Here is a 14,354-nt window from a genome sequence, read left to right on the forward strand (position 1 = left end):
TCATGGCTCAGGTTCACTGCTGCTGGTCCCATAAGCATGGCCAGAAGCCGACCTTGGAAAGCTAGAAAATCTGAGCGCGACTGAACGCCGCCCAGCGCCGCGTCGAGCGCCTTCGAACCAAGACGCACGTGCGATCGGCTGACGGCAATATCGCCCAATCATGAGCGCTGTTATACGCGTTATGAATGGTTGTCTTCGTGACACATTCATGCTCTATTGCATATCATATGGCACGCATACGGCGAAATCCAACGACCTTTCTTTTCGTTCGAACTGCTAACCTAACCGACGAAAAGGGAACCAGTCGATACCTAACACATGATGCAATATAATGGGGCCAATGTAATTTTTCATATGCTTGTACCTAAACTCAACACTTGCGCAGAGGAAGGCGTGAACAAAGCTGTTTTGAAACGTTGAAGTGAACAACACCCGTGGAAAGACACATATCCCCAAACTTCCACATTTTAACTATCAAGACGACTGCCTTCCCACAGCCTGCTAAAAGGACGACGAAACCAATGCCGGCAATGAATTGGGCATGCCATGATTGAGCAAATGAATTTTTAGTTGTTCGGTAATATCACGTCGTGCATTCAAACAACTGCCCCAATCGTACTCGAACAACGCGAAACGAACCTGATATTTCAACATAAACGGGCGATGTCCCAACCACTAACCACTAACCGCACCATTGGAATCGACTCGATACTGTGATGAGGAGAAGTGAACGCCCGTTCGGCCAAAGGTTATGCGAGCTCAGTGCTCGCTGGATTGGACCCAGTGAGATAATCCCGATCAGGCCAATGCGTTTGCCCAGGTCTTGGGCATTCACCCGAAAGTTCGGAACAACCTGTCTTTGGCGCCCAGGAGTGCGGGGGCAGCCCATAGCTGCCTGTTGACAACACTGCAAGCCTCTGAGGTCTGCACGGCCCACACGCACCCACCGCCGGTCCGACAGGGGGTGAGAATGTCACCTGATGGCCGCCGTAGAAGGCGATCTCCTCGGCATTGCTGATGACGCGGGAGTGGATGTAGCGCAGGTAGCCCTTACGGTTGGCCTCCTCGGCCACCAGCTTCCCGAAGGGCGGCGAGAGCAGGCGCAGTATCTGACCCGTCAGGCCGATCACCAGGCCGGCCAGCACCATCCCTGCCAGTCAGCCGAGGGCGGACCCGTGTCAGTGACACCACCCCCGCACACCGGCCAGCACCATCCCTGTCAGTCAACCGAGGGCGGACCCGTGTCAACCACACCACCCCCGCACACCGGCCAGCACCATCCCTGCCAGTCAGCCGAGGGCGGACCCGTGTCAACCACACCACCCCCGCACACCGGCCAGCACCATCCCTACCAGTCAGCCGAGGGCGGACCCGTGTCAGTGACACCACCCCCGCACACCGGCCAGCACCATCCCTGTCAGTCAACCGAGGGCGGACCCGTGTCAACCACACCACCCCCCCCCCCCGCACACTGGCCAGCACCATACCTACCAGTCAGCCGAGGGCGGACCCGTGTCAACCACACCACCCCCGCACACCGGCCAGCACCATCCCTGTCAGTCAACCGAGGGTGGACCCGTGTCAACCACACCACCCCCGCACACTGGCCAGCACCATCCCTGTCAGTCAACCGAGGGTGGATCCGTGTCAGTGACACCACTCCCGCACACCGGCCAGCACCATCCGTGCCAGTCAACCGATGGCGGACCCGTGTCAGCCACACCAACTCCGCACACCGGTCAGTCACGCCCCGAGGCATACGCGCACGTGACGTGGGCGCCAGAGGACAACGCGCGCCGCTGCGCAATAGCCACCGGTGCGGTTTAAGTGAAATCGAGACGATCAGGACCTGAACATAGAGCAGTTGACATTTGAGCACTGCTTAACTTCAAAGGAAGTAACTGAATGGGCGCACAAGCCGACGCGGGCGCAGTTCCAAAACAAGCGTGCCAACGCCTGTGCACTGCGATGATAGACCAAAACGCATGCTGGAGTCAACCTATGTCGATGCACAGGACATTTTCATTCCCATGGAATGTGCAACCCATAGATCACGGCGGATCTGTTGCGATAATGAAATACAGTTTTACGGCCTTTGCGAATATCCGTGCTAGGTTACACATCTCTGCTCAAATAAAAGCGACACCAATAACAGGCATCTATATCATGAAATATCGTCGCTGAGGCAATCGTCATCACATTGCCACATCTACTGAGCGCCGGTGCCAACGAATACTTACCTCCCCCCCCCCCCCTACGCCCATCCATGACCGGACCTACCTCCTGTGGCCGGCGCGCCCCACCCCGGGCCGCCGCCCCGCCCCGCCGCCTCACTGACCGGGTACGTTGGCGCCGCCCCGGCTGCGCGCCAGCTTGCCGAGCGCCGTCACGATGATGACGATGTCCAGCAGCGGCTTGGTGAGGTGCGAGTAGAGGTGCGCCACCGAGCTGGTGAAGGCCGTCACGTCGTCCGTCAGGCAATGGTCGGCGTTTTCCAGCCGGCCGTCCAGGTTCGACACGCGGTAGTACGTCTGGTTGGCGAAGTACTTGGCGTACGCGTACTTGACCAGCTGGCTGCGGAAGGCCAGCGCCAGCTTGCTCTCCAGGTAGCGGATCATCGAGTTGGTGTAGGTGGCCGGCAGCGCCACGCACAGCCACCGCAGGATCATGCGCGTGAAGTTGACGATGTCCTTGCGCACGATGTACTTGATCATGCGGCCCTCCAGCGTCGCCACGTACACGGAGAGGAACGTGCGCGCCACCAGTGTGCACGTGTGAAGCAGCAGCAGCGCACTCTCGCGGCTCAGCACGCCCGGCACCATGATGCGCAGCAGGCGCAGCAGCTGGCTGGCGAATTCCATGTTGACGCTGGCCGACTTGGCGGGAGGGTGCGCCGGCCGCGCCGGGTCTGCCTCCGCGCCGCGGCCCGGCCGCCGGTAGGCGCCCAGCCAGCGCCGCAGCAGCGCCAGCAGACGGCCGGCCGGCCGGCGGCCCACCTTGCAGAAGTAGAGGGTGAACACCAGGATGGTGGCGAGGCGCGCGAGACTCGACTCACGCAGACCGGTGCGCTGCGCCAGTGGCGCCAGGAACTTGGATGACACAGATGGCATGGTGACCTATCTGCAATGGCAGATATGGTTCTGACTGTCCAAGCAGGCCACAAGACACACAAACTTACAGGCACATGCATATGCCCCTGACAGACTCACTGTGTTTACCATTCTGATCCTTTTTCTAAGCAGGACAGAGTTTGTTGTTGATTACAGTACAATGTTTTGGAATGCCAACAAACATACAAGGGGACAGGATGCCATTCTGCTATACCTTGCCAGCTTTGGGAAGTCTGACAACAACTGGCTCATATTATGGATATGTGTCAGAAGTGCAATGGATGTCTCTATAACCTGACAGACAATGAATAAACCACAACCTTTCTGGTACTGAACACATAAGATAAGTGGGCAGGTAAAACACAGATTATTTATCACATTTGTCTTTGATATGGATCACTGGTCCCCACTGGATGTCACCATCCATTTGACAAGCTGCAACAGCCAGGGTTTAAGAAATTGAGCCATTTCATCCTGTGTGTCTCCATCAATGTTGAAAATTGAGCTGACAAGTTCAAAATGACCATAATGTAAGACATAAGTAAATGACTTGTTATAACAATGCCTGCCTTACCCATGCATATATAAATTTAAAAACCAAGATCATGGCTCGATTTAAATAGCACCACTCAAGTGTTATGGGAATTACTTATCACAGTCTATCTACAGGATGCCAAGGAATCAAAATTTTGAACTTAAATTTCCAACTTGCATTCACTTTGGCTACAGTATTAGCCCAAGCCTGAGCCATTGCTTATCTGATCCTATGTCCAATCATGAATTCAGGTCAGCTGTAAAATAATCATAACTTGCATGAAACCATACGTCAACTGACTGCACGGTCATACTTGACACCAAGCCTAGCCATATTCTAATCCATTCCTGGCACTATGCCAGTTTGATCAGAACATACCATGAAATAGTTCTACACTGCACTGAAATGCACTGAACAACTTATGAAATCATTCTTGATCAGTTATAATTTCAATTCTATTAATACCAATGACCCTTGCCACCAATGAGTTCCACAATCAAATCATCATAGCCAGATTATCTGTTCAAAAATGTTTTGCCTTCTGCACTTTGTTTTGCTCTTCCTTGTTTAGATCTTTTGAGCTTATTATGAGCAATCTCAAAAGTGTAGACAGTTAAGCAAAGATTCTAGAACCCAATGGATGTTTAAGTTGGGCAGGTATGTAGATAGTACTAAGCTCTTGATAGCATTCCATGTGAGGGATATGGGCATGCTACCTTTATAGGAACATTAGTACATAGTACTTGCCAAGCCATGCCAGGCATGCAATGCATAACATGCCAAACACTTACATGAACTATGCTTAGAAGCTTGAAAGCCTGTGTTGCTTTTCTGGCTGATGGGGCTACTTGTCTAGTCCTGCTCTTCAGGACGTAAGAACTGAAACATGAGCCAGTCTGCAAAGCATGGAAACATGCAAATGTGTTTTGATCACACAAGATGCTTTGGGAATGCTGTCCAGATAGGATAGTGCCTACCCTCCTGCTTGTTTGGGACATATTTTTTTTTAATCTGCTCCCCTCCCAACAAATGATAAGGCATCAAATTTGGTCATTTCCTGAAATCTCAAATTTTATACATAATATAATATTAACATAAAATTGTGATGTTTTTAACAGCCTAGTTCATAATTTTTCACACCAATATTTTAATAAGATGCCCAAAACTAGAAGCTGTGACACTCTTATGTCCACATGATCAAAATCTGGCATGGCTTGCATACTATAACATGGATAAAGGTTATTATTCCTTTGATGGGCCTCAGCTCAGAAAATGTTTTTAACTCTATATTAGTTGACCAAATAAAATGGCAACAACAAACTGCTATGAGATAATGTATTATTTTTGTTTGTTGCAAAATGCCATCATCAGTCACTTGAGCTTATCCAGATGTTGCAGAGTTAACTATATCAGATCTATTTTCTACTGTTTGCTGCAATACTATTTTGGACCATCTGTCACCTCTAAACAATTGGGATAATATCAGTGATGGTCCTTACACTCACCACTAATACATAATCTATGAATGTGGGTGCTGGATGATTGATACTGATCTACATTTTGTATGATGCCCTTGAAGTTTATTTCTTATGAGTTATATTGTCTACATAACATATTCTGCTTAAACCACACAACTGGCACAATTCCAGAAAACAGCATAAAAGTCGGGGCCAAAATTAATTAACCCAACTGAGAATTAACAAGCATAATTGAAGAGGGAAGAGCAGAGCATTTTCAGTGCCAGTCAGCTTAACTATGAAAACTATTTCCACCTTTATGATGACCATTTGCGGTAAAATGGGTATGCCAGTACATCCAAAATGTATATATCAACTCCAAAAATAATTCCATATGCTTCAGACAGAGCCATGGAGACACATTTCAAGCCTTTCATGCCACTTGCGAATGAATTTGGACGTTTGTGCACCCCCCCCCCCCCCCCCCCCCCCCCCCCCAATCATCTTGGCATAAAAGCGTTTATTTTATCTCGTCCCACATCCGCACATTTGTGCGACAATATACGAGTACGGTTGAAACCTGAGGAACACTGTCATAAAACGAGTCCTCATATTAACAAATATACCTGTTTTCCATCCGCGATACGATCACGAGATCCCACCGGAGAAAATCCAGCGCACCTAGCGACTACCTCACACAAATCTTCTCAAGGCCGTTTAACATCTCTCCACACCCTCCCCCCAGCGCATCACTGCCCTATCGCCCAAGTTGATATATCTGTATGGGTACTTCCATACGGCTTCGCACTTTTCAGCAAATATCATTATATGACGTCATCTGGGGCGTAACTTTAACGCGGGACGGCCGCACGATAGGTACGGGAGATGAGCGAAAGAATGCATTACAATACGTTTGGAGGGTGGGTGAAATCATTCGTAACAGCAAGACAAAGATGAACAAATCAATAAACTTCACAGTTAAAACATCTTATTTGACGATAATTCTAGAGCCGCAGCGGTAACATACAATCCAGAGATCAAGCGATTCGAGAGCGATCCGCCGTGTTTTTCGCCAAAGAAGCGCTCAGCATAAGAAATTATTCATGGCTTCGGAAGCACCAGATGGACTCAAAACCGCACCCGTGGGTTACGAGTTTATTCTGCGCAACACAACTGACGCGCTCAGATGGGCTTAACCGAAGCGAATCCATCAAACTTCTAGGCCCCAGTTGGCGTTTGGATACAATCCCGGCCGGGCAAATCACATGATGGGACAAAATGGTCGGATATCGGTGTAGCCCAGGACGATTTACCGAAGTGAATGCGCACGTATCTCTCGCTCTCCTGACAGGGATGTATGTGAAGATCGGTCGGGCACAACAGCATAAGAACCTAAGGTGTCCCAAAGGTTTCGGCCGTGAGCCCCAACTCGAGCCTGGCCAGGCACATTGGCGCACCTTCATCAGACAGGAACAGCCAGGTCCATGCACACTGGGCTCAAAATCCTTTACCGAAGCTGCGCCTTGACGGCTGCTAAATTCATGACGTAAAGGGTATCGCCAGTTTGCTCCATCTTTGCCCAGCAAATACTGGACACGGTTTGCTCGGCCCCAAAACCAATCTTAGCCTATTCACCCCACCGCCGACCGTGCAACGTCATCTCGTCAATGCGGAAGAAGGAGATGCACTCCAACTGGTCCATCGTTTCCTCCGCCAGCTTCAGCACTCAGAGTGGCGCATGAATGATGCCTGCATCGAGCTGAAAACCATGCATGCACTTTGCCAGCGTGCTGTTTGAAGGCAGGGGACGTTCACGGTATGCTGAGCGAATGCATAGGTCTTCCGGCTGACGGAGCGTAATGCGACAGTTTTGGCGACACCTTCCAGGCCCTCCATCGATCCCTGGCCAGTCGATTCTGGCTGAGTTGCTAACTTGAATAAATGATTGATTGATTGCTCAATTAATTGATTGCCGTGAATTTCGGCATCCCGAATAAACTTTGGCCTATCACTATTCATTGTCAGCAGATAAATGAACGGCCAAAAGATCATGGGGACAAGGACAGTCATTCAGCAACGAAAACGCAATGAAGCACACGCACGTGCACCTCAGTCACGACTCCGCCACATTGCACCTCAGTCACGACACCGCCACATCCGGTCATTGCATCCTCAGATGTCCTACGAAATGTCGCTTCAACTGACATAGGAAATAGACACATAGGAAATAAACAATGTTTCAGATGCTATTAGGCTGATTGAGGTGAATCATGCATCAATAGAGCGAGGCCGACCAGTCATTATGTGTAACAGCCATTTCCTAGATTTTACCTCGCAAGTATTCCCCTGAAATCCACCGCCGCGGCCTTACTGTCGAAGCCTTAGCCTCACTTAGCAGCCTTACTGTGAACCTGCCTACCCTGCCGAAGGGCACTAGACTGGTAAGCCGGAATGCGCCATGACCAGAAGCAACAGGAACACATTATGCACATGTAATTTCATCGGATTAGGTCGGCCCTCGTCCGAGTTATAAGCCTCACATTACCATTCCCCACATTATGTGATCGTGAAATGAGTCCTTCGAAGAATCAAATCAATCAAAGAAGGATATGGTGATGTCATATACTTTTATGACATTTTCTGCAAATAATACTATATAAAACAGCCATTGATGCGGGCAGCATCTGTCTGCTCTCACCTCAAACTGGGTGTTAATTTACCCTTCGAGCAACATTTTAAGGTAGATTCGAGACACATTGTCGAACTTATCAAGACAGATTTGTTAACCATCCAGGCTTAAAGCAGTAAAACAGCATCTAGCGAACATCAAGATGTTATGACGCCAGGGGTGTAGTCTCATCTCCAGTTGGGGGCGCAGTGGGGTGGGGGCCAGTCCCCAAACGTACCAGCGTGCCGACCCCTCCACAACTTTGAGGAAAATGTGAACCAAATCCATAGAGAAGCCAGTTTGTGTACGTTTTTGGGGGGTTGCGCTGTATCATTCTCGCCACTCAGCCTTCCTCCGTAAGTTTTGCGAAACTACGCCTCTATATGGAGTTCGCACAACACACTTGTCTGTCTGCACACGCCCATGCGCAGGCTCATGCGGAAGGCAGCATGATAAGCTCTGCGTACCTACTCCCATGAGGAAGCTCTGTACAGACACTCCCATGAGGAATCTCTGCACAGGCGAGTTCCGTGCGCCTTTCGACTATCTGGGGTGACACAGTAAGTCAGGCAAGTCAGGAAATAATCTCGCGCACTTATGTCCCGTGGCTGGTGGCCAAATAATTTGGCTCGGAAGCTTTTTCAGTAGCCGCATCTTGCACTTTCCCGAAAGGTATGTCCTGTGGCACGATCAATTACATGCGTTCTGGTACATGCCCTTCCAATCATGCAGACTTCAGCTTGATTGGCCCAGCAGTTTCTGAGTAAGGCTTTGGTAGAAGCCTTCATGCATGTGTGAACTTTTGAGGCATATTACAAGTCTTGACCTAAGGTCATTACATTTTATGCGTATGTCCCAGCTCGATTCGTGCCACACATACTCCTTTTAGTTCACTTGATCCATTAGTTGCCGGCAGGGAGTTTGAGACTTTGGCGACTAATGCGTACCAATCTCCGCGAGATGCATGTTCGAAAATGCCGTTTCATTGACACAAGATTCAAATGGATCGACCCAGTGGTTTCTCAGATTGTCTTCAGCATTGGCCTTCGTAGAAAACATGTGACGCTGATAAGTCAAGTGAAACTCGATGTGCGGACATGACATAGTATGATCATATGGGATCATTACGTTGATCACGGCCATGCTGAACTTAGCCCAATCGATCCAGAAGCTCCCGACATAGCGTTTGACAGTAGATAGGCGGTGGGGCTGAATTGGGGCCACGCAGCACCAGGTGTAATACCTCGCAAAGGGCTGGCCGTAAGGTTCGGAGGTTGTGCATCACGCAACGTCTTAGTCGGTGTCCTTTTCAAGGACACAGGGTTCAGTCCGATCGTCACGCTAGGTCCTAAGATAGTCCTTAGCAGGGATCTTCGTGCTTGTGTGAGGCCAATAACTTTAAGGTGACTCGACCTTGGGTCATTAGTTTTAGTAAAATTATGTGTACATAATGAACACACGATATTATTTCCTGACCCGAGACCGTAAAATTACATATACACCACTTTCTGAGCCGTCCCGCCCCGTCCCGACAGCATCTCAGCAGCTCAAGCCAACCTGCTTCGGTGGACAAGCAAATCTAGGCAACGGCGAAATTTTGCTCATCTGCCCTCGCTCGATTCCGCAACTGGACATGGTAAGCATGTACAATAACTCGTAGAATGACTCGAGAAGAACTTAAGGGGCGTCGCAGAGTGTGGGTGCCCGAACCAAATTTGAAGTCAAATCGTCTCGTGTGTCTTCAAAGTGGTAATGTCCAGCATTCCCAAAAAAGGCGTGTCATAAATTCCAAAGGCCCTTTGCCCTTTCATACACCTATGCAAATGGCTCAACGGTGGGACAGGTGGCAGGGTATGTCGTTTGTCAGAATGCTGAACAGAATCGGTCCGGCTATCGATCCCTGTGGTGTGGTGCGCGTGACGAGCAGGGGTCACGCTGCCATCCACCACCTCTCATCACCTGACTCCGTCCGGTGGTCAGCCCTTGAACCGCGAGGGACTTGAACCGCCCCATGCCATCTCAGCTTACAGAGGGGGCCGTCGCGAGCCGCGCTGCCGGGGGGTTTGCTCCAGTCTGCTGTTGTAATCGATGATATGTCACCGTTGTCTGAAAATTGTGCGATATTCAGTCGATAACGTCGAGCCCGCGTCCTTTGGAGAGCGACAGTAAGCATACTCTTAATCAAACAGGATGCTGTTATCAATGAGGTTACCTGATAAAAAGTTACAAACGATTTTCCGGACTTAACAGGAGCGATAGCTGGGACAAAGGTCGCAAAATTAGACGCTGTCTCGGCATCATCAGATTTGAAGATTGGCGGAGCACCTGCACCATCCACGACTCCGGGAGCCCACATGTCGCAATGGATGTGTTCAGAACCTACATGTGGCGATGGATGTGTTCAGAGCCCACATGTCGCGATGGATGTGTTCAGAACCTACATGTGGCGGTGGATGTGTTCAAAGCCCACATGTCGCGATGGATGTGTTCAAAACCTACATGTGGCGATGGATGTGTTCAGAGCCCACATGTCGCGATGGATGTGTTCAGAGGTCGCAGCAGGCGAGGGGAGAAAACAGCCAAACAACGTCCACCGCGCACAGGTGGCCACAGCCGACGTCAGCCGCACCCGGAGCGTTCATGGACTGATGTTGCGGCCCAGCTCCGGTCGTGTGTTCTGGAACGCAGCGACTGCAGCTGCGGCAGTCAGCTGGTGAGAACGCGAAGCGCTTCCTCGAGTGCAGCAGCTGCTTGTGCCTGACAGACGTGTTTGTGACTGGAACACAGCCTCCACGACGGTTGGGGTCCGGTGCTGGACTGTCCCGCTGCTGCGTCACCGCTCAGCTCGGCTGTGATACTGAAGCCGATTGGAGAGAAGAGGTTGTTGACAAGCCAGATCTATTGTTAACATCGGCGGCATTCGTGGAAGCGGACCAGACGCTGAAGCAGTCGGCGCCATGCGGAGATTCTAGAGCTGACTCCAGAAGACACGTCTGTCAGACCCAAGTGGCTGCTGCGTTCGAGGAAGCCGATCCGCGCCCTCATTAACTGACTCTTGACGGAGCTCTGCAAGCGGCGATGGTCGGCTTTGGTTCGGACATGCGGATGCCTCTGCGGGCATACAGCCAGCACGTCTTGCTCCGTCATGGCTTCCCTTAGCTGAGAATACTCGGTGTCACGTGCAGTTGAGCGCTGCCAGTCCCCGATTGCACGGGTCTTCACAATTTCCGAGTACAAGAGCTCCACCTACAGGCACGACCGCGGCGCCCAGTCCGCCGGCCAGACAACCGCTCTTGTAGAACTTCGCCGTCCCAGGCGAAATGAGCTTGCTTCATAGACTGGCACAGTCCGAGGGCCCGCGTTTTTCATGGCTGAGGCTGAAAGAGTCTCAATGAAACCTACTGGACGATCAATGAATAATCGATATACGTTCTGACTTCCTGACGCAAGTGCTTGAACAAGGGATCCCTCGTTATCACTGGTTGATATCGACAGACCGGTTAATGGATACAGCGGGTTCAAATCTGTGAGACCGTTCGGCGGAGAGTACAAGGAAGGGGACGTGTGCCGGTAGGATCTTTGATGCAGCATTCCATTATATTATACATGCTCGTGCTTTCCGTGTTTGCGCTCGCGTGTGCGTAAAGCTAATCCTCTAGATTCCGCTGACGCGAACAACCCCCCATGTAGTCACCGCCGTAGGAATTATCACCGCCCTGGACGGGAAAAGAGACGTGAAGTGCATATTTCGCTTAGAATTGGAGCCTGAGCACGATCGCGAGTTGGCACGGTCATCTCCGCGTGCATCAATTAATGAAGCCAACTACGTCATCAAGTCTCATTCTCATTACGCAGCCACGGCGTACGTGGTCTAGTGCCTAATGGAACGACTCCAAATTGGGCGATCGTTGGCGCATCAGACTAGTGCGAGTAGCGCTTTTCCAGCCGAAAGTTCATTTTACAGAAACTTCCAGATGTTTTCCATTACGTTACAGCCCACCGGATAGGAGCCTCCTTGGGTTTTCCGGAAAAAACTTGAGAAACATCAAACGTCTAATACGGAAAGTTTGCATAGCCAATTTCACGACACTTTAAACATCGTGTGAAAGTTAGGAGACCGCACTTGACAATGGTCACGAATGATCACTGGTTTTGTCGATGTCATGCAAGTCGCATTTTGCGTTCGTGCGCAGGAAAACTTATGCTCATAGGATAATAGGGGTTTTAAAGGCCTTCCTTGCATTTAGTTACTGCACGTCACTGCGCTAGATGATGTTACGATTCTCATTAGAGCGCACCCTTACGGGTAACGTCTAAAAGGACATTGTTGTCACTTTTAGCCTTTCTTCATCTCCAAATCAAAAGTATCATTCAAAATACCCAAAATTTATATTGGAGTAAATTTTCGGGTGCACGCCGCTTTCAAACAAATACAGGGATAACACGGGAACGGAGGCTACCTATGGCGATTCCTTTATTCCTCAAGCGTTGTCAATCGCTACCGATCCGCAAGCCAGGAGAGCACCGTAACGCCGCATCGCTGGTTAAGTACACAAACTTGCTTACAGCAAAAAGCTAGAACAGCACATTGACAAGCTTGTCGTTACACGCGATACGCATGATACAACGACTGCAATACTGAAAAGTGCAAAGGCTTAAGGTACCTGATGACGCTGGATTTTTCTTTCACACTCGCTTTCCTTTTTTCACATCCCTCTGCTGTTACCTCCGTGATGGGCCAGGCGAAAGTGTTCACGTTCAAATGTGAACCGGATATGGTTATGAGCCACGATTCGGCTAATTTTCTGTTCGGATAACTTTGTGAGTTATGGTAAATTGAAGGTTTACAAAGTTTGGAAGCAGGTAGTTACACGTGGTTTTGTCCAGAATTACATCCCTCTGACCTGCCAGGACTCGGCGAAATGTTATTAGAGAATGTCATTTCGTCCTGTCATTAGATGCACACGGCTGTGAAAGTCAATGACGCTCACGAGTTACAAAGTTCGTTATCTTTCACAAAATGCCATACTTTTCCTTATTTTTGTCTGTCCGAGCATACTCGCAAAACCCGAGACATGTGGGTCATTTTGTCACAAAAATCAATGCTTTCGACGCCATTCGTTTCACTTACCCAGAATTCTACCGATTCATCGCGTCCTTTTGTGCAATTACCTTACAAGTCAACGTGCAATCTCGTATGATGCTACGCAAGATGCCACACTTCCAAGTCAACATGCAACTGAAGCATCTCTGATCGCCAGAACATTTGGCTTAGAAAGTGAAGAACTGAGAACTACACCGTCAACCATCAACTTCAAAATGAGCACCTGCAATACTCTCGAACAGTACTGATGTGATCCTAGCCGGGCGGACCGGCGCGGTGCGGCACTTCCGGCCGGCCGGCGCCGTGCGTCATACAACCCCCCCCCCCCCCCCCCCCCCGCCTGCCGCCCGGTCCGACATTGGCCCATGCTATCGGCAGTTGTCGGCTCTCCTTCCGCGCTGGTCCAGAAACACGACTCCAGGCGGCTGGAGTCATGATTTGAAAGATGACAGCGTGGCGGTTATCAGCCTTCTCACTCACACCCAATGACATCGGTCGTCTCAGCAACGTGGCGTGGCAGAGGCACTTAATGGCGTGACCTTTGTCTGAATAGACGGTCTTACGCGTAGTGATTTCGAAACGTTCACGCGTTTCAAAAGGAATGGTTTACACTAACTCGTTTAACCTGAGGCATAATACGAACAACAAAAGGCTGCGGCATGTTACCAAAATGCTCATTGTTGGCCATCGATCGCCTCGGGACATGTATCAGTCGGTGGCAAGCTGTGCACAGAATGCAGAAAGCAGCCCCCAAGAACGATTCTGAGGCCATAGGTCTACCTCATTCGGATTCGTTGATCAAACCGACATGTCTCGGTCAGACTTATCGAGCCTGTTTCCAACAACCGGCCACGTCAAATACGCAGGATCTGTCAGAACCGAGATCCAGCTCCAGCCCCATTCGGTGGACTTATGAACCACCAGGGGTCTCCTCATGTGTGAAGCTGGATTTTCGCCATTGTCCACAGAATTGCTAAGCTGACCCGAAAACACTCCGAGCGGTCTGATCGCCATGGAGGATCTAAATGCCACCTTGACTGCCAGCGGGGAAACACCAGTCAACACAGGTGAGCTGGCGGCTGACTTATATCTGCGTGCTGAAAGGTTTTTTAAAGGGAAAAGCCTGCAGCATGGACTCGAGTTTTGCGGAAGAATATACAATGCAATGTAATGCTTGAAATTGTCGCCGTCTTGTTAAGTTATTCAAGCAGCGTCGCGAAAATAGTTAGTGTCTTCAATTTTCATGAAAATTAGTATTAGTATCATGAAAAATGTTACCAATCAAATGTGACAGTCGTACACATCGTGTATGCATCATATGATTGGCAAGAAGTACACGTTTGGTGAAAACTGTGTCTGAAAGCGTGCTGTTTGCTGTGCAATCTTAAACGGGGTCATCGAATACAAAAGAGACGAGAAAAGATGAAAGTCATCGAAAGCAAAAACTGGGAAACAGCCTTCAGTGTCATGCGGTATTGAA

At 49.9% G+C, this 14,354-nt stretch overlaps 1 protein-coding gene across 2 annotated transcripts in view; it reads right to left on the reverse strand.

Moving 5' to 3' along the window:
• Window positions 1-5,853, reverse strand: part of LOC119112071 (ATP-binding cassette sub-family D member 1) — a 30,824-nt gene extending 24,971 nt beyond the window's left edge. For both annotated transcript variants that reach the window (XM_037236055.1, XM_037236056.1), the window contains exons 1-3: window positions 5,729-5,853; window positions 2,339-3,120; window positions 978-1,150 (exon numbers count right to left, since the gene is read on the reverse strand). In XM_037236055.1, the coding sequence (XP_037091950.1) occupies window positions 978-1,150; window positions 2,339-3,110 (945 nt within the window). In that variant the 5' untranslated portion in view covers window positions 3,111-3,120; window positions 5,729-5,853. The remainder of the gene's footprint in view (window positions 1-977; window positions 1,151-2,338; window positions 3,121-5,728) is intronic.
• Between the last annotated feature and the right edge of the window lie 8,501 nt (window positions 5,854-14,354).

This window comes from Pollicipes pollicipes, unplaced genomic scaffold, assembly GCF_011947565.3.
Source record: "Pollicipes pollicipes isolate AB1234 unplaced genomic scaffold, Ppol_2.1 Scaffold_7261;HRSCAF=8764_pilon_pilon_pilon, whole genome shotgun sequence".
Classification (NCBI taxonomy): domain Eukaryota; kingdom Metazoa; phylum Arthropoda; class Thecostraca; order Pollicipedomorpha; family Pollicipedidae; genus Pollicipes; species Pollicipes pollicipes.